Source organism: Narcine bancroftii, chromosome 1 (assembly GCF_036971445.1).
Source record: "Narcine bancroftii isolate sNarBan1 chromosome 1, sNarBan1.hap1, whole genome shotgun sequence".
NCBI lineage: Eukaryota > Metazoa > Chordata > Chondrichthyes > Torpediniformes > Narcinidae > Narcine > Narcine bancroftii.
This window is the reverse complement of record NC_091469.1, coordinates 455,837,758-455,853,076: the sequence shown is the minus strand read 5'-3', so window position 1 is coordinate 455,853,076 and position 15,319 is coordinate 455,837,758. Positions and strand designations below refer to the sequence as shown.

The 15,319-nt window shown below is 44.2% G+C and overlaps 1 protein-coding gene and 1 long non-coding RNA gene across 14 annotated transcripts in view; one reads left to right on the top strand and one right to left on the bottom strand.

Annotated features, from left to right (window-relative positions):
* mllt10 (MLLT10 histone lysine methyltransferase DOT1L cofactor) overlaps nucleotides 1-15,319 on the top strand; it is a 458,751-nt gene that overhangs the window by 205,166 nt on the left and 238,266 nt on the right. For 12 of the 13 annotated variants that reach the window (XM_069914639.1, XM_069914641.1, XM_069914640.1 and 9 more), the window contains one exon: nucleotides 13,196-13,792. The exons of the other annotated variant lie outside the window; for it this stretch is intronic. In XM_069914639.1, coding sequence (XP_069770740.1) covers nucleotides 13,196-13,792 — 597 coding nt within the window. The remainder of the gene's footprint in view (nucleotides 1-13,195; nucleotides 13,793-15,319) is intronic. 13 annotated transcript variants of the gene reach the window in all.
* The window catches only part of LOC138751815 (uncharacterized), a 77,233-nt gene continuing 74,055 nt past the window's right edge, over nucleotides 12,142-15,319 (bottom strand). Inside the window, exon 5 of the long non-coding RNA XR_011350205.1 lies at nucleotides 12,142-12,446. This is a non-coding gene — a long non-coding RNA (uncharacterized lncRNA). The remainder of the gene's footprint in view (nucleotides 12,447-15,319) is intronic.

Below are 15,319 nucleotides of genomic sequence, written 5' to 3'. Positions count from 1 at the left end.
ATATGCGCTGACAATAGGAACAGGTCAATCCTTGAGTATGTTTTATGCCTACTTGAATAATATGAGTATTCCTTCTCCTTTGGGTGTTGTCTCCTCCATATATCCAAAAGTTGCATTTCCTGCATTGATTTAACCATAAATTTGGCTACTCTTTTTTCCAGTTTTGTCCATCTTTGAATCCAATTTAAGGTTAAAGTCCTCTCCTATCAATATATTCCCCTTCGTATCTACAATCTTAAAAAAAATATCTTGCATAAACTTTTGATTCTCTTCATTAGGGTCATATATATTGACCAAATTCCAGAGTTGTGAATATATCTGGCTATCATTACATATCTCCCTGATGGATCTATTATTTCCTCCTCGATTTGATTGGTACATTTTTATTGATTAATATAGCTCCACCTCTGGCTTTTGAATTATATGATGCTGCCATTATGTGCCCTACCCAATCTCTCCTTAATTTATTACATTCCACTTCAGTTAGATGCATTTCCTGCACGAATGCTATATCTATTTTTTTCTTTTTTTCAGTAAATTTAATAGCCTCTTCCTTTTGATTTTGTTATGTATTCCATTAATATTCATAGTCATATAGTTCAACATGGCCATCTCATACTCTGTTTACATCTCATTTCTGCTTCCTCACCACCACCTTTCCCCTTTTCCACATTTTCAATTCTCAGTTTTCCTTTTTTGAACTCAATGTATGACAACACTTCTAAAACATAAAATACTTCAACCACTCCCACATCTAAAATTCCCTTAACCCCAAGTGTTCCCCCCCCCCCTCTCTGAGTCATCTCTTGTCCCTTGCTGGGCAACCACAACTCCCCTCTGCATTCGGATTCCGAACCTATTCGCATGCATCAACTGATTTTGCCAACCCCCTCCAGAAAAAACTTCTATCTTCACGTTACAACAAAGCTCCCCCTCTTTTCCTCTCTTTCTCTTTTTCTTTTTCTTTTTTTTTAAACCCCTCCTCTTTTTATTCCCCCTTTCTCCCTTACTTCCCTTTGTTTCCCTCCTTTAGTTCTTACTTATACATTATTTTTACATATGTAGTTTGTCGTCGTTGTTTGTTCTTGTTACATCTCTTCATCTCTCTTTTGTCTTGCAGGCATTCTGCAAATTCTCGTGCTTTCTCCCGATCCGAGAATAGTCTGTTTTGCTCCCCCAGGATAACTATTTTAAGCACCGCTGGATATCTTAACATAAATTTATAGCCTTTTTTCCATAGGATCGATTTTGCTGCGTTAAACTCCTTCCTCTTCTTTAGGAGCTCAAAACTTATGTCTGGGTAGAAAATTTTTTTTTGATCTTTGGACTCCAGTGGTTTTTTTGTCTTCTCTAATTTTATTCATTGCCTTCTCCAATATATTTTCTCTTGTCATGTATATCAGAAATTTTACTAAGACGGATCTTGGTTTTTGTTGTGGCTGTGGTTTCGGGGCTAATGTTCTGTGTGCCCTTTCTATTTCCATTCCTTCCTGTATTTCTGGCATTCCCAGGACTTTTGGAATCTATTCTTTTATAAATTCTTTCATATCTTTGCCTTCTTCATCTTCCTTAAGGCCCACTATCTTTATACTGTTTCGCCTACTATAGTTTTCCATTATATCCATCTTCTGAGCTAACAACTCCTGTGTTTCTTTAACTTTTTTGTCACTTTCTTCCAGTTTTCTTTTTAAGTCGTTCACTTCTATTTCTTCTGTCATTACACATTCTTCCACATTTTCTAATCCTTTCCCTACATGTTTATGACCAGCTCTATTCTACTCACTTTTTTTTCTGTACTTTTCATTTCACTAAATTCTAGTGTCAACCATTCTTTTAATGCTTTGATTTGTTCTTGAAAATTTTTTTTATCGATGTACTGTCCATTCATTTTACCCCCTATTCCTCTGTGCAGAGCTTGGTGTTCTTCTTCTTCTTCTTCTGTGTCTGCTCTTGGGTTTGTGTCTTCTATTGCTCTTCCTTGTATCTGTGTCTCTTCTGACTTTCTTGTTGAGCCTCTTGTCTCAGTTTGTGGGTATTTTTTTTCATGGTTTCTTTCTTGATGTTGGTCCTCTTCTTCTGGGCTGGTTATCTATTGTGTCTCATGCTTCCGTTTTCCTTTCTCACCTCTCCCTTTCCCATTGCTTTCTTTATCTTCCAGCTGGGAGCCCTGCTGTTGGGTATCTCTCAGCTGTTCGTGCTGTGGAGTTTGTGCTGTCGGTGTTCTCCTTGTCATGTGCAGTTGGGTACCTCTGTTTGGCTCAGTGAGCCATTTTTGCAGTCCCACGGTCAGTATGTCGCGACCCTGCGGGGTCTCCACTAACCTCAGGGAGTGGGCTCCTCTTTCTACGGCGGGTCCCTGCTTTTTCGTGCAGGTAAGGTCTTCACCTTTCTCTTCCGGCGTCTTTCTTTTTTTCCCGTTGTTTTGGTTTTTCTTTCTTAGTTGCCATTTTCTCCACACCTTTATATTTTATTTGTTGTTTTTTGTATATCTGGGGCTTTGCTTTTTCTTTACTCTTTAACTTCTTTTCTGGAGAGGGATGGTATTCTCCTACCAGCCACTACTCCATCACGTGACTTCTCTGTGTTAATCGTTCTTGATGCTTGTTCAGTTTTCAATTGCCAAGCTAGAACTTTATGCGCTCTTTCACCCAACTCATAATAACGTTGCTTCGATTACTGAATAATTTTCTCATATTTATAAGATTGCAAAGTGTTATAACGAAGTTTTAATTTAGATAATTGTATCTTATTCACTTCAGTAGAATTCTTCTGACGTTCTTTCTCTAACGTTTCAGTTTCTTTTTCCAAATTTTGACTCTCTTAACAAATATTGTTTTATAACTTTTGCAGCATAACTAATAATCTGACCTCTTAAGTATGCTTTCAAAGCATCCCATAATACAAATTTACTTTGTACTGAACTTTCATTCATCTGTAAATAAAAAAAACAATCTGATCTCTTATATACTTAACAAAATCAGACTTTTTTCAACAACATTTCATTAAATCTTCAACGATAACCAGTCTCTACCACCTCAGTACCCAAACAAGAAACTAACAACAATGAATGATCAGACAATGTTTAACTTTTATATTCAGCATGAGTAAATGTACCCTGCAACTGTGCTGAAACTAAAAATAAATCAATTCTAGAAAATGAATTATGTCAAGCAGAATAAAAAGAAAAGTTCTTTTTAGTTGGATTCAATTTCCTCCATATTTCAACCAAATTCAGATATCTCATCACCTCAATTATTCTTTTTGCCATTTTAGTTCTCTTCACAGTTTTCGGAGATTTATCCAACAATGGATCTGGATAAGCATTTAAAATCCCCTCCTATCAAAACATTTTGATTCGATTGATTCAAATTTAAGAAAGCATTAGCAACAAATACTTCCTCATCTTCATTTGGTGCATAAACATTCATCAACATCTAAGTTTCAGAAAATATTTTACAATTGACTGTCAATACTCTACCTGAATTAGTAGAGAATGAATCTAAAATAAAAGGTACTTTTTTATTTATCAAAATTGCAACCCCTCTGGCTTTCGAATTGAAAGAGGCAATCACATGCCCTACCCAATCCCTTTTCAATTTCAAATGCTCTTTCTCTGTCAGATGCGTTTCTTGCAAAAATGCAATATCTACTTTCAACTTTTTAATGTAGTCTAAAATACGTTTCCATTTTATTGGATGATTTTAACCTCTTAACATTAAAAGTCACAAAATTCAGGTTATTCATTTTACCTTATAGAATCGAACCCAACTACTGTCAACCTTTACACTAGTTACGGCTCCTTTTAAAATCCCCCTCCTAAATCTAATCAAAAAATATATAAAGATAATTAAAAAAAACTCTTACAAAAACAAAACTTAAGATTAATACAAAAGAATCCCCCCCCCCAGGCCCCCCCAAAAAACTGCAAAGCAATACCCCCCCCCCCTTGTTGACCGGGTGTGGTCAATACCACTAGTGGCAGATGACTTTGAATTCAGCACGGTCATATACCCCTCCCCGGCCAGACTTTAAAACAAAAGTTCATAATTTTATTGTCCAGATTGGATTTGAGTATCCTCCATCACTTCAACCAGTTGCATCATTTCCATCTTCTGCAGCCCATTACCATTTCCATTCTTGGCCTTGGTAATGTTGACTAGCAGCATCCTGGAGAGGTCATAACTCAACTTAATATCTGGCAATGAATTAGCAAAAGTTAGTGCATTCTGAGCTTTCTCAAAAAGCCATAATATTTTTAATTTGTTTTGTTAACTCGTCAAACATTGTAACCACATCAGGTCCAGGTGAAGAATTTGTTAGAGTAGGTGAAGTAACAGATTAAAATGGAGAAGCCATTTTTGTAGTTCTGGGTCTACCTTCAATAGCTGCTGCTGCCATCAATAATAATTCCTGATCATTCATCTTCATCCAAGTATTCAACATGCTCTTCTTCTTCCTCTTCTGGTACCAAGATTTCTTCTCTGGCCGCTCTGCTGCGGGTTTGGACCCCTGTCCAAGTCGGGCTGACCTCATCAGCACGACGTGGAGTGGGTCCCCCTGCAGCATGAAAATGGTTGAGGACTTTGTGGAATCGTGACATCAGGCGCATGCCCATAGGGCCTGTAGCGTGGTAGCACATGCCAGTCTACATGTCGGTGTGCATCAGTGCACTGCCGACCACGCCTACCTGACGTGGCCCCGCTCATCTCACCACCCCCAGCCACGGTACTCTTGTTGCGCCGTGAGTGTCCTGGCCAACCGCGAGGTTCCCTGCATCGGCGCCATCTTTCGTCAGCAGTAGTATCAGAGAGGCCGACCTTCTTCCAGATTCTCCTGAAGACATCCTCTGGGGCTTCGACTAATATCTTTTGTTTCTGGCCTCTTCCTTTCTTCATTTCTTGTTACTCCAACACTCAGTACTCTGTCTGAAAGATTTTTAAAATTTTTAACAGTCTTTCAATTTTGGGCATTAATCAGTCCAGCCGGGGAGAGACAGATCCCACATCCTTGTTCTATGCCATCTTACGAAGCCTCTCTTCAATTCCATCTTCTATTGAATAACAAGTCATCACTTTTATATGTCATTCATACCATGTTTGCACGATAAAGATGAGATAACATTTCTCCAGGACCATAGAGCATGTTTACATAAATATACATTAGAATAGAAGTTCAACACATTTAAAATATTAAGATTTATACATTAACATTCCACATACCAAATCCTCAAACGTTCAGCGAGTTCAGGAGTCTGATGGCTTGGGGCAAAATCTCTTGCCGAATCTGCATGCACGGGCCCGAGTGCTACAGTACCTCTTACCAGAGGGCAGAAGGGAGAACAGTTTACTTGAGGGGTGTGTGGATTCCTTCATAATGTTTATTGAGTGACAGAGTATATAGAGGTGTTTGGGAGATAAATTGGGAACGATTTGTTAGAGCAGGTCACACACAAACAGTTTAAAACATAGAATTTTTGCAGGAGTTTTGCAGAGTGCTCACAGACTCATGATGGACAGATAGTTGCAAAAGGCAATAATGTAGCAACATGCCGGGCAGCTTTGAAAAACAGTTTGCTGTCTGGATGAGCTTGTGATCTTTGCAGGCAGAGGCAGAACAGCTTTTCTCTCAGAGAGGAGAGAGTGAGAGCGAGAGGAGAGACACAGACTTTGGTTCCAGAGAAACAAGCTGGCAAGCTTTGGAAGATGGCCTGGTCAAATTAGAGGACTGGCTGGTGTTTCCCTTTGAATAGGAGAAACAGAATTGAACTTTATGGTGACCTGAAAGAAAGAGGTTATCATCTGGAGAATCCTGAAGGGGTCAAGTTTCGTCAGCAAGAAACTGGAGTGGCTGATTAAAAAGGAATCAGTTGTGGATGTCCTGGAATGAGAAAACTTTCTCTCTGAAAACCAATAAGAACCCTCATGAGCGATAACCATTTACCTATAAAGCACCAAATCCTGGTGAACTTTATTAATGTTAACTTCTGTGCACAGTACAAGAATTCCCTGCAATCAGTGAGATTGGACTATGATCCAAATAACTTTTCTAAACTTACACACACATTATACACACCTGCACTTAGAATTAGCAGGGGGTTAAGTGAGTCAATAAAGATAAGTTAAAGTTTGATTCTATTTTCATGTTCAAAGATAATTAAAAGCAACTTTTGTTTAAGTAACCCTTTGTCGTGGTGCATATCTATTGCTGCTGGGTTTTAGGGTCCTCTGGACTCGTAATAATTGCCTTTCCCCTACATCGTGTTGTAAATGTCCTTTGTGATATGAAGAGAGCCCCAAGGATCTTTTCTGCTGATTTCACTATCCTCTGCAGGGTCTTGCAGTCCAAGAAGAAACAGCTTCCAAACCAAGCAGTGATGCAGTTTCACAGATCATACTGTGGTATGATTGCACAAATACATCCTCTGTAGAATGTAGTGAGGATAGAGGGTGGGAGATTAACTTTCCTCAGCCTTCGCAGGAAGTAGAGGCACTGCTGGAGCATGTGATAAGGGACCATGTGAGGTTCTCCACCAAGGGTACTCCAAGGAACTTGAAACTCTTGATGACCTCAACAGCGGAGCAGTCAATGGTCAGTGGAGCGTGGTTCCCACCTTGGCCCTCTTGAAGTCAACAACCGTATCTTTTGTTTGTCTGACGTTCAGATGCAGGTTGTTGGTTGTGCACCAGTCTGTCATCTCTGCACACTGACTCATCATTCTTATTGATCATCCCACCACAGTTATGTCATCAGCAATTGTGGGTTAGCAGACTGAACAGCAATGGGATCAGCACATAGCCCTGGGGGCCCCCTGTGTTCAGTGTGATGGTCTTGGAGATGCTGTTACTGATCTGGACTGCTTGAGGTCTCCCTGACAACTGCAGAGGAAGGTGTTTAGACCCAGCAGGTTCCACTTCCTTATCAGGTACTGTGGAATGATTGTGCTGAATGCTGAGCTGAAGTCAATAAACAGCATTCAAACATACGAGCCCTTGTTTCCAGGTGGGTTAGGGCTAGATGGAGGGCAGAGGCGATGGCATAGTCCATAGAGCAGTTGTGTCTGTGTGCGAACTGCAGGGGGTCTAGTGACGAGAGCAGCAGGAGCTTGATGTGCCATATGACGAGTCTCTCGAAGCACTTCATGACAATGGGCGAGAGTACGACAGGGTGGTATTGAGGCAGGACAAAGCCGACTTCCTTAGCACGGGGACAATGGTGGCAGATTTGAAGCACGTTGGGACCATTGTGCTCCTCAGGGAGATGCTAACGATGTCGGCGAGAACATCCACTAGCTGAGCTGCACATCCCCTGAGCACTCTGCCACGAATGTTATCCTATCCAGCAACTTTCCGTGGGTTGATCTTGCTTAGCTCTCTGTTCATGTCAGCCATTCACAGCACCTAGTCATTTGGAGGAGAGGCATTCTTCTTCACTGCAACATCGTTTTTTGCTTCAAAGCATGCGTAGCAGTTGTTCAGTGCATCTGAGAGGGAGTCATCACTAGCATAGGTGGATGGTGTCCTGTGGGTTGGTGATGTCTTGGATGCCCTTCCACATGTGTCATGTGTCCTTGCTGTCCAGGAAGTGACTGTGAACACACTGGGCATGTGCACGCTTTGCTTCCCTGATGTCCTTAATAATCAGAACTTTTTTTGTCTAAATATTGCCACTTTTTTCCTTTATAATCGCTTGGAGAAAGTTAAACATCGTTTTTGACTTGTTCAATGAAAAGACGGTACTAAAGATGCGTTGAGTTTTTCAGTTTATTAAAACTTTATAGGTTAGTAACTACATTACTCTACTTTCTTATATGATTAAAACTATAATAAAACAATTAAATGATACTTAAACAATGATTATAACGGTCAATAAAATGGTCAAAGAAAATAGTCGGACTATCTCCATTCTTTCCTTGCTCACAGAACAAAGGAAAGTTTAAAACTAATTGATTATCTTAAAAATACCAAAGCTAGCTAAAACTTTGAAACTGGCTATTACTAGAAGATATTCATGGAATACGTAAACAAAATTTTCCGGCTTCTTGCAGAATATGTTTCAAACCATTTTAACCCTAACATCGGTCAAAGAGAAAACAAAGATAGCTCTTGTGATCGTGTTTGTTCCCTGAGTTTTTAAATTTACTAAAATAGCAGCTTTCAAACTTAGACATTTGATTGTTCAGTGTTATAAGACTTTCATATGATGTCTTTTCTTTCTTTGGCTTGACTTCGCAGATGAAGATTTATGGAGGGGGTAAATGTCCACGTCAGCTGCAGGCTCGTTTGTGGCTGACAAGTCCGATGCGGGACAGGCAGACACGGTTGCAGCGGTTGCAGGGGAAAATTGGTTGGTTGGGGTTGGGTGTTGGGTTTTTCCTCCTTTGCCTTTTGTCAGTGAGGTGGGCTCTGCAGTCTTCTTCAAAGGAGGTGGCTGCCCGCCAAACTGTGAGGCGCCAAGATGCACGGTTTGAGGCGATATCAGCCCACTGGCAGTGGTCAATGTGGCAGGCACCAAGAGATTTCTTTAGGCAGTCCTTGTACCTTTTCTTTGGTGCACCTCTGTCTTGGTGGCCAGTGGAGAGCTCGCCATATAACACGATCTTGGGAAGGCGATGGTCCTCCATTCTGGAGACGTGACCCACCCAGCGCAGCTGGATCTTCAGCAGCGTGGACTCGATGCTGTCGACCACTGCCATCTCGAGTACTTCGACGTTAGGGATGAAAGCGCTCCAATGAATGTTGAGGATGGAGCGGAGACAACGCTGGTGGAAGCGTTCTAGGAGCCGTAGGTGATGCCGGTAGAGGACCCATGATTCGGAGCCGAACAGGAGTGTGGGTATGACAACGGCTCTGTATACGCTTATCTTTGTGAGGTTTTTCAGTTGGTTGTTTTTCCAGATTCTTTTGTGTAGTCTTCCAAAGGCGCTATTTGCCTTGGCGAGTCTGTTGTCTATCTCGTTGTCGATCCTAGCATCTGATGAAATGGTGCAGCCGAGATAGGTAAACTGGTTGACCGTTTTGAGTTTTGTGTGCCCGATGGAGATGTGGGGGGGCTGGTAGTCATGGTGGGGAGCTGGCTGATGGAGGACCTCAGTTTTCTTCAGGCTGACTTCCAGGCCAAACATTTTGGCAGTTTCCCCAAAACAGGACGTCAAGCGCTGAAGAGCTGGCTCTGAATGGGCAACTAAATCGGCATCGTCTGCAAAGAGTAGTTCACGGACAAGTTTCTCTTGTGTCTTGGTGTGAGCTTGCAGGCGCCTCAGATTGAAGAGACTGCCATCCGTGCGGTACCGGATGTAAACAGCGTCTTCATTGTTGAGGTCTTTCATGGCTTGGTTCAGCATCATGCTGAAGAAGATTGAAAAGAGGGTTGGTGCGAGAACACAGCCTTGCTTCACGCCATTGTTAATGGAGAAGGGTTCAGAGAGCTCATTGCTGTATCTGACGCGACCTTGTTGGTTTTCGTGCAGTTGGATAATCATGTTGAGGAACTTTGGGGGGTCATCCGATGCGCTCTAGTATTTGCCAAAGCCCTTTCCTGCTCACGGTGTCGAAGGCTTTGGTGAGGTCAACAAAGGTGATGTAGAGTCCTTTGTTTTGTTCTCTGCACTTTTCTTGGAGCTGTCTGAGGGCAAAGACCATGTCAGTAGTTCCTCTGTTTGCGCGAAAGCCGCACTGTGATTCTGGGAGAATATTCTCGGCGACACTAGGTATTATTCTATTTAGGAGAATCCTAGCGAAGATTTTGCCTGCAATGGAGAGCAGCGTGATTCCCCTGTAGTTTGAGCAGTCTGATTTCTCGCCTTTGTTTTTGTACAGGGTGATGATGGTGGCATCACGAAGGTCCTGAGGCAGTTTTCCTTGGTCCCAACAAAGCTTGAAAAACTCATGCAGTTTGACATGCAGAGTTTTGCCGCCAGCCTTCCAGACCTCTGGGGGGGATTCCATCCATACCTGCTGCTTTGCCACTTTTCAGTTGTTCGATTGCTTTATATGTCTCATCCTGGGTGAGGACCTCATCCAGCTCTAGCCTTAGGGGCTGTTGAGGGAGCTGGAGCAGGGCGGAATCTTGGACTGAGCGGTTGGCACTGAAAAGAGATTGGAAGTGTTCTGACCATCGGTTGAGGATGGAGATCTTGTCGCTGAGGAGGACTTTGCCGTCTGAGCTGCGCAGCGGGCTTTGGACTTGGGGTGAGGGGCCGTACACAGTCTTTAGAGCCTCGTAGAAACCCCTGAAGTCGCCAATGTCCGCGCTGAGCTGGGTTCTCTTGGCGAGGCTAGTCCACCACTCATTTTGGATCTCCCGGAGTTTGCGCTGAAGATGGCTGCATGCACAACGGAAGGCTTGTTTCTTCTCTGGACAGGACGGCTGTGTAAGGTGAGACTGGTGGGCAGCTCGCTTCTTTGCCAGCAGCTCCTGGATTTCCTGGCTGTTTTCGTCGAACCAGTCCTTGTTTTTCCTGGAGGAGAAACCCAGTACCTCTTCAGTGGATTGCCGTATGGTAGTCTTCAACTGATCCCAGAGGGTTTCAGGGGACGGGTCCGTGAGGCGGATTGCATCGTCGAGCTTTGCTTTGAGGTTTGCCTGGAAGTTTCCTCTCGCTTCGTCTGACTGCAGGTTTCCAACATTGAACCTCTTCTGGGGGCTTTACTGTTCCTGGGCTTTGGCTTGAAGTGAAGGTTGAGCTTGCAGCGAACCAGCCGGTGGTCAGTGTGGCATTCCGCGCTGGGCATGACCCTGGTGTGGAGCACATCTCGTTTGTCACTTTCTCGCACCAGGATGTAGTCCAGAAGGTGCCAGTGTCCAGGTAGTCTTAAGGCTGTCCCTCTGCTGAAAAAGGGTGTTTGTAATGACAAGCCGCTGTTCTGCGCAGAGCTCCAACAGGAGGCACCCACTGTTGTTGCACTTGCCGACGCCATGCTTGCCCAGGATTCCTGGCCAGGTTTCTGAGTCTTTGCCGACGCGAGCGTTGAAGTCGCCAAGGATGACAACCTTGTCGGCTGTAGGGGTGCATTGGATGAGGTTACGCAGGTCACTGTAGAACTTGTCCTTTTCTGCTGGAGGGTTGGAGCATAGACACTGATGAGGGTGATGCAACGCTTGTTTTGAAGGGGGAGTCGCATGGACATGATTAGGTCCGAGTGGCCTGTCGGAAGGTTTTCGAGTTTGGAGGCAATGAAGTTCTTGACCATGAAGCCTACACCAGATAGGCGTCGTTCATCCGAAGGCTTGCCAGACCAGTAGAGTGTGTAGCCCGCGCCGCGTTCTTGGAGGCTGCCTACATCTGCCAGGCGGACTTCACTGAGAGCGGCTATGTCGATGTCAAGTCTGAAGAGTTCATGTGCAATGAGGGCAGACCGACGTTCAGGTCGGTGGGAGTCAGCCTTGTCTAGCATGGTTCTGATGTTCCAGCATGCTAGCTTGAGTTTGTGAGCATCTTTTGAGGGGGAGGACATGGAGGGGGAGGACGTGGAGGGGAAGGACGTGAGGGGGAGGACGTGGAGTGGGAGGACGTGGACCTGTCCTCGACCCTGCGCAAAGGAGCTTTTAGGTGGAGTGCAGTGCGCGCAGTACTGGCCCCACCCTTTACACCCATGGTTCGTGTGCCGTGGCCAAGCAAACTGGGACGTGGCACCGAGGTCCTTGGGTCGTAGGTTTTATATCGGAGTGGCCTTCTCCTATGCAGGTTTCTTACCCGGGTTGGAGGGTCTGCCTCCCCTCTTAGGTCGGTCCATACTGTCCGGACCGGGGCCGAGGCCGCCGCTGCTCTCCCTGTGCCCTGACTGGGGCCGCCGCCTCCAACTCTCTGCCCAGACCGGGGCCTCCGCCTGCCTCACTCGACCGAGGCCGGGGCCGCCGCCTCCCCCTTGCTCCTGCCCGGATTGGGGCCGCCGCCGCCTACCCTCAGCCCGGGCCGGGGCCGCCGCTGCTCTCCCTGTGCCCGGACTGGGACCGCCGCCTCCCACTTTCTGCCCGGATCGGGGCCTCCGCCTGCCTCACTCGACCGAGGCCGGGGCCGTCGCCTCCCTCTTGCTCCTGCCCGGATTGGGCATATGATGTACAGACTATTTATTATCATGTACAGTAATAAAACAGAAAAGTAATATGACATAAAATTACTTTAGTCACCCATAAAGCAGACAAAGATGTGCCATTAGCATTGTCCTCTTAAAGTCAGAGAAAGAGAAGGAAAAGAGCATCCCTCAGAGTCGTTTTGTCGATGGATTCGCCTCCAGCACTCCTTTCACCTCTGCAGCTGTCCAAGACTCCAGTTCAGTTCAAACCATTGGAAACCTGAGCCTAGATGCAAACTCTGACACGATGAGGAAGCCTTCAGTGCCTAGGGTCCTTTGGGAGCCCTTCTTTCCTTCATCAACCTCTCAAGTCGTGGTTCTGATACCTAGTTCTCTTGAGCCCGTCTCCATGAGCTTGCAACATGGTGTGATAATCTGTAATAAAAATAAATGTTAGCATGAACGAGTTGGTCTTCGTTTTTTCAAAATTGCGTTTTGCAGCTTGGTGTATTTTCATTATAAGTACGTCAGGTGCCCAAGAATTATTTTGATCTCATTTGTCAGGGTTGAACTGTTTTTTGTCTCCTAAATTATTCAGTCAGCAGTTGGGATAAATATTTAGAACATAGTATTCTGCAGTACAGGCCCTTCAACCCACAGTATTATGCCAACCTAATTACATACTTTGACAACTGCCTAGAATTTCTTGACTGCATAACCCTCCATTTTTGTCAGTCCATGTACCTATCTAATAATCTCTTAAAAGATCCTATTTGTTATGGAGTTCAGCACTGTAAAATTTGCTTAATCTTTTTTCAGAAGACCTTCTATAATTAAAAGACAGTAGTAGTAATAAATAATAATAAATTATTCAGCAAAAGTTTTTCATTTTGAAGATTGATTTTTTGGTATCTAAAAATGTTCATTCCAAGAAACAGTTTTCTTTGTGAACATGCACACTGTAACATAAAAGTACTAACAATTAATTAATTTGCTATGAAGTTCATCCCAGATGTTTATCCTTAGTTTTCTTAGTGAAAGCATCTGGATTTTAAGCTTTTTTTTCAAATGTATAACTTTTTAATTTTAAGATTGATAATGACAGTATTCTCATAATTATTCATGTATTGAAGGAATAAGCCAAAATACTGTATCACTGTCAACTCACTTTTATTTTGTTGCAGGAAGTTTGTTAGGAACTCCAAGTAGTGGAAAATCGTCAGGCAGTTCAGTTCAATCACCACAAGAACTTCAAAGTCTCACTGAACCTGATGTAATAAATGATGGTTTCAGTCATACCCAGCAGTCCTCAACCAGAGAAATAAATAAGGGAGAAACAATAGACCAAGAAAGGACTTTGATTAATGCTAGTCCTATTGTGGGCCTCCCACCTACATCATCTGGACCTACCCAAACAATAAATATAGAAAACTCAAAGCACTCTGAGGATGGTTGTGATTACGGGATCCCTGATGCTGCAGTTGAGACTTCAAGTGGAGTGCCAGCATATAAAAGAATTCAAGCTTCAGTCATGGAGGAAGAGACAATAAAAGAAAAAAAACGAAAGGGAAGTAAAAGATACAAGCATGGACCTGGCAGACCAAAAGGAAGTAAAAATAAAGACAACATTCCCCAGCCTTCTCTCTCCTCTGCTTCACCATCATCATCTTTGTTATCTGGTGTAGGAAGTGGGACAAGTGCAAGTCTGCAGAAATCACCATCTTTGCTCCGGAATGGAAATGTGCAAAGCCCAAGCGTCAGTTCGTCTCCAGTCAGTTCAGGTGGGTGTATGGATATGTTGGTGTGCTAAGATTGTTTGACCATTAGAAACAGTAGTAGGCTACTATGCCTTTCAAGTCTATTCTGTCATTCAAGGTGAATATACCATATAACAATTACAGTACGGAAACAGGCCATCTTGGCCCCTCTAGGCCGCACCGATTTAAGTGAACTCCACTAGTTCCACCTACCTGCTCTCTTGCCCATAACCCTCTAATCCCATCACATCCATGTACATATCTAACCTCCTCTTAAATGACAAAATTGACCCTGCTGCAAGCACCTCTTCTGGAAGGTCATTCCATTCAGCCACCACTCTCTGAGTGAAGAAGCATCCTCTTATGTTACTTCTAAAGTTTTGCCCCTAACCCTTAACTTATGACCCCTTGTTCCAATCTCTCCTACCCTCAAGGGGAAAAAAAAGAGCCTATTCACATCTACTCTATCTATTCCCCTCATAATTTTAAATACCTTTATCAAATTGCCCCCTCAATCTTCTATGCTCCAATGAATAAAGGCCCAGTCTACTCAATCTTTCTCCATATTCTAGATACTGCAATCCAGTTAACATTTTAGTAAATCTTCTCTGCACCCTCTCTCTTCTCTTTGGCTTGGCTTAGCGGACGAAGATTTATGGAGAGGGTAAAAAGTCCACGTCAGCTGCAGGCTCGTTTGTGGCTGACAAGTCCGATGCGGGACAGGCAGACACGATTGCAGCGGTTGCAGGGGAAAATTGGTTGGTTGGGGTTGGGTGTTGGGTTTTTCCTCCTTTGCCTTTTGTCAGTGAGGTGGGCTCTGCGGTCTTTTTCAAAGGAGGTTGCTGCCCGCCAAACTGTGAGGCGCCAAGATGCACGGTTTGAGGCGTTGTCAGCCCACTGGCGGTGGTCAATGTGGCAGGCACCAAGAGATTTCTTTAGGCAGTCCTTGTACCTTTTCTTTGGTGCACCTCTGTCACGGTGGCCAGTGGAGAGCTCGCCATATAACACGATCTTGGGAAGGCGATGGTCCTCCATTCTGGAGATGTGACCCATCCAGTGCAGCTGGATCTTCAGCAGCGTGGACTCGATGCTGTCGACCTCTGCCATCTCGAGTACTTCGACGTTAGGGATGTAAGCGCTCCAATGGATGTTGAGGATGGAGCGGAGACAACGCTGGTGGAAGCGTTCTAGGAGCCGTAGGTGGTGCCGGTAGAGGACCCATGATTCGGAGCCGAACAGGAGTGTGGGTATGACAACGGCTCTGTATACGCTTATCTTTGTGAGGTTTTTCAGTTGGTTGTTTTTCCAGACTCTTTTGTGTAGTCTTCCAAAGGCGCTATTTGCCTTGGCGAGTCTGTTGTCTATCTCATTGTCGATCCTTGCATCTGATGAAATGGTGCAGCCGAGATAGGTCAACTGGTTGACCGTTTTGAGTTTTGTGTGCCCGATGGAGATGTGGGGGGGCTGGTAATCATGGTGGGGAGCTGGCTGATGGAGGACCTCAGTTTTCTTCAGGCTGACTTCCAGGCCAAACATTTTGGCAGTTTCCGC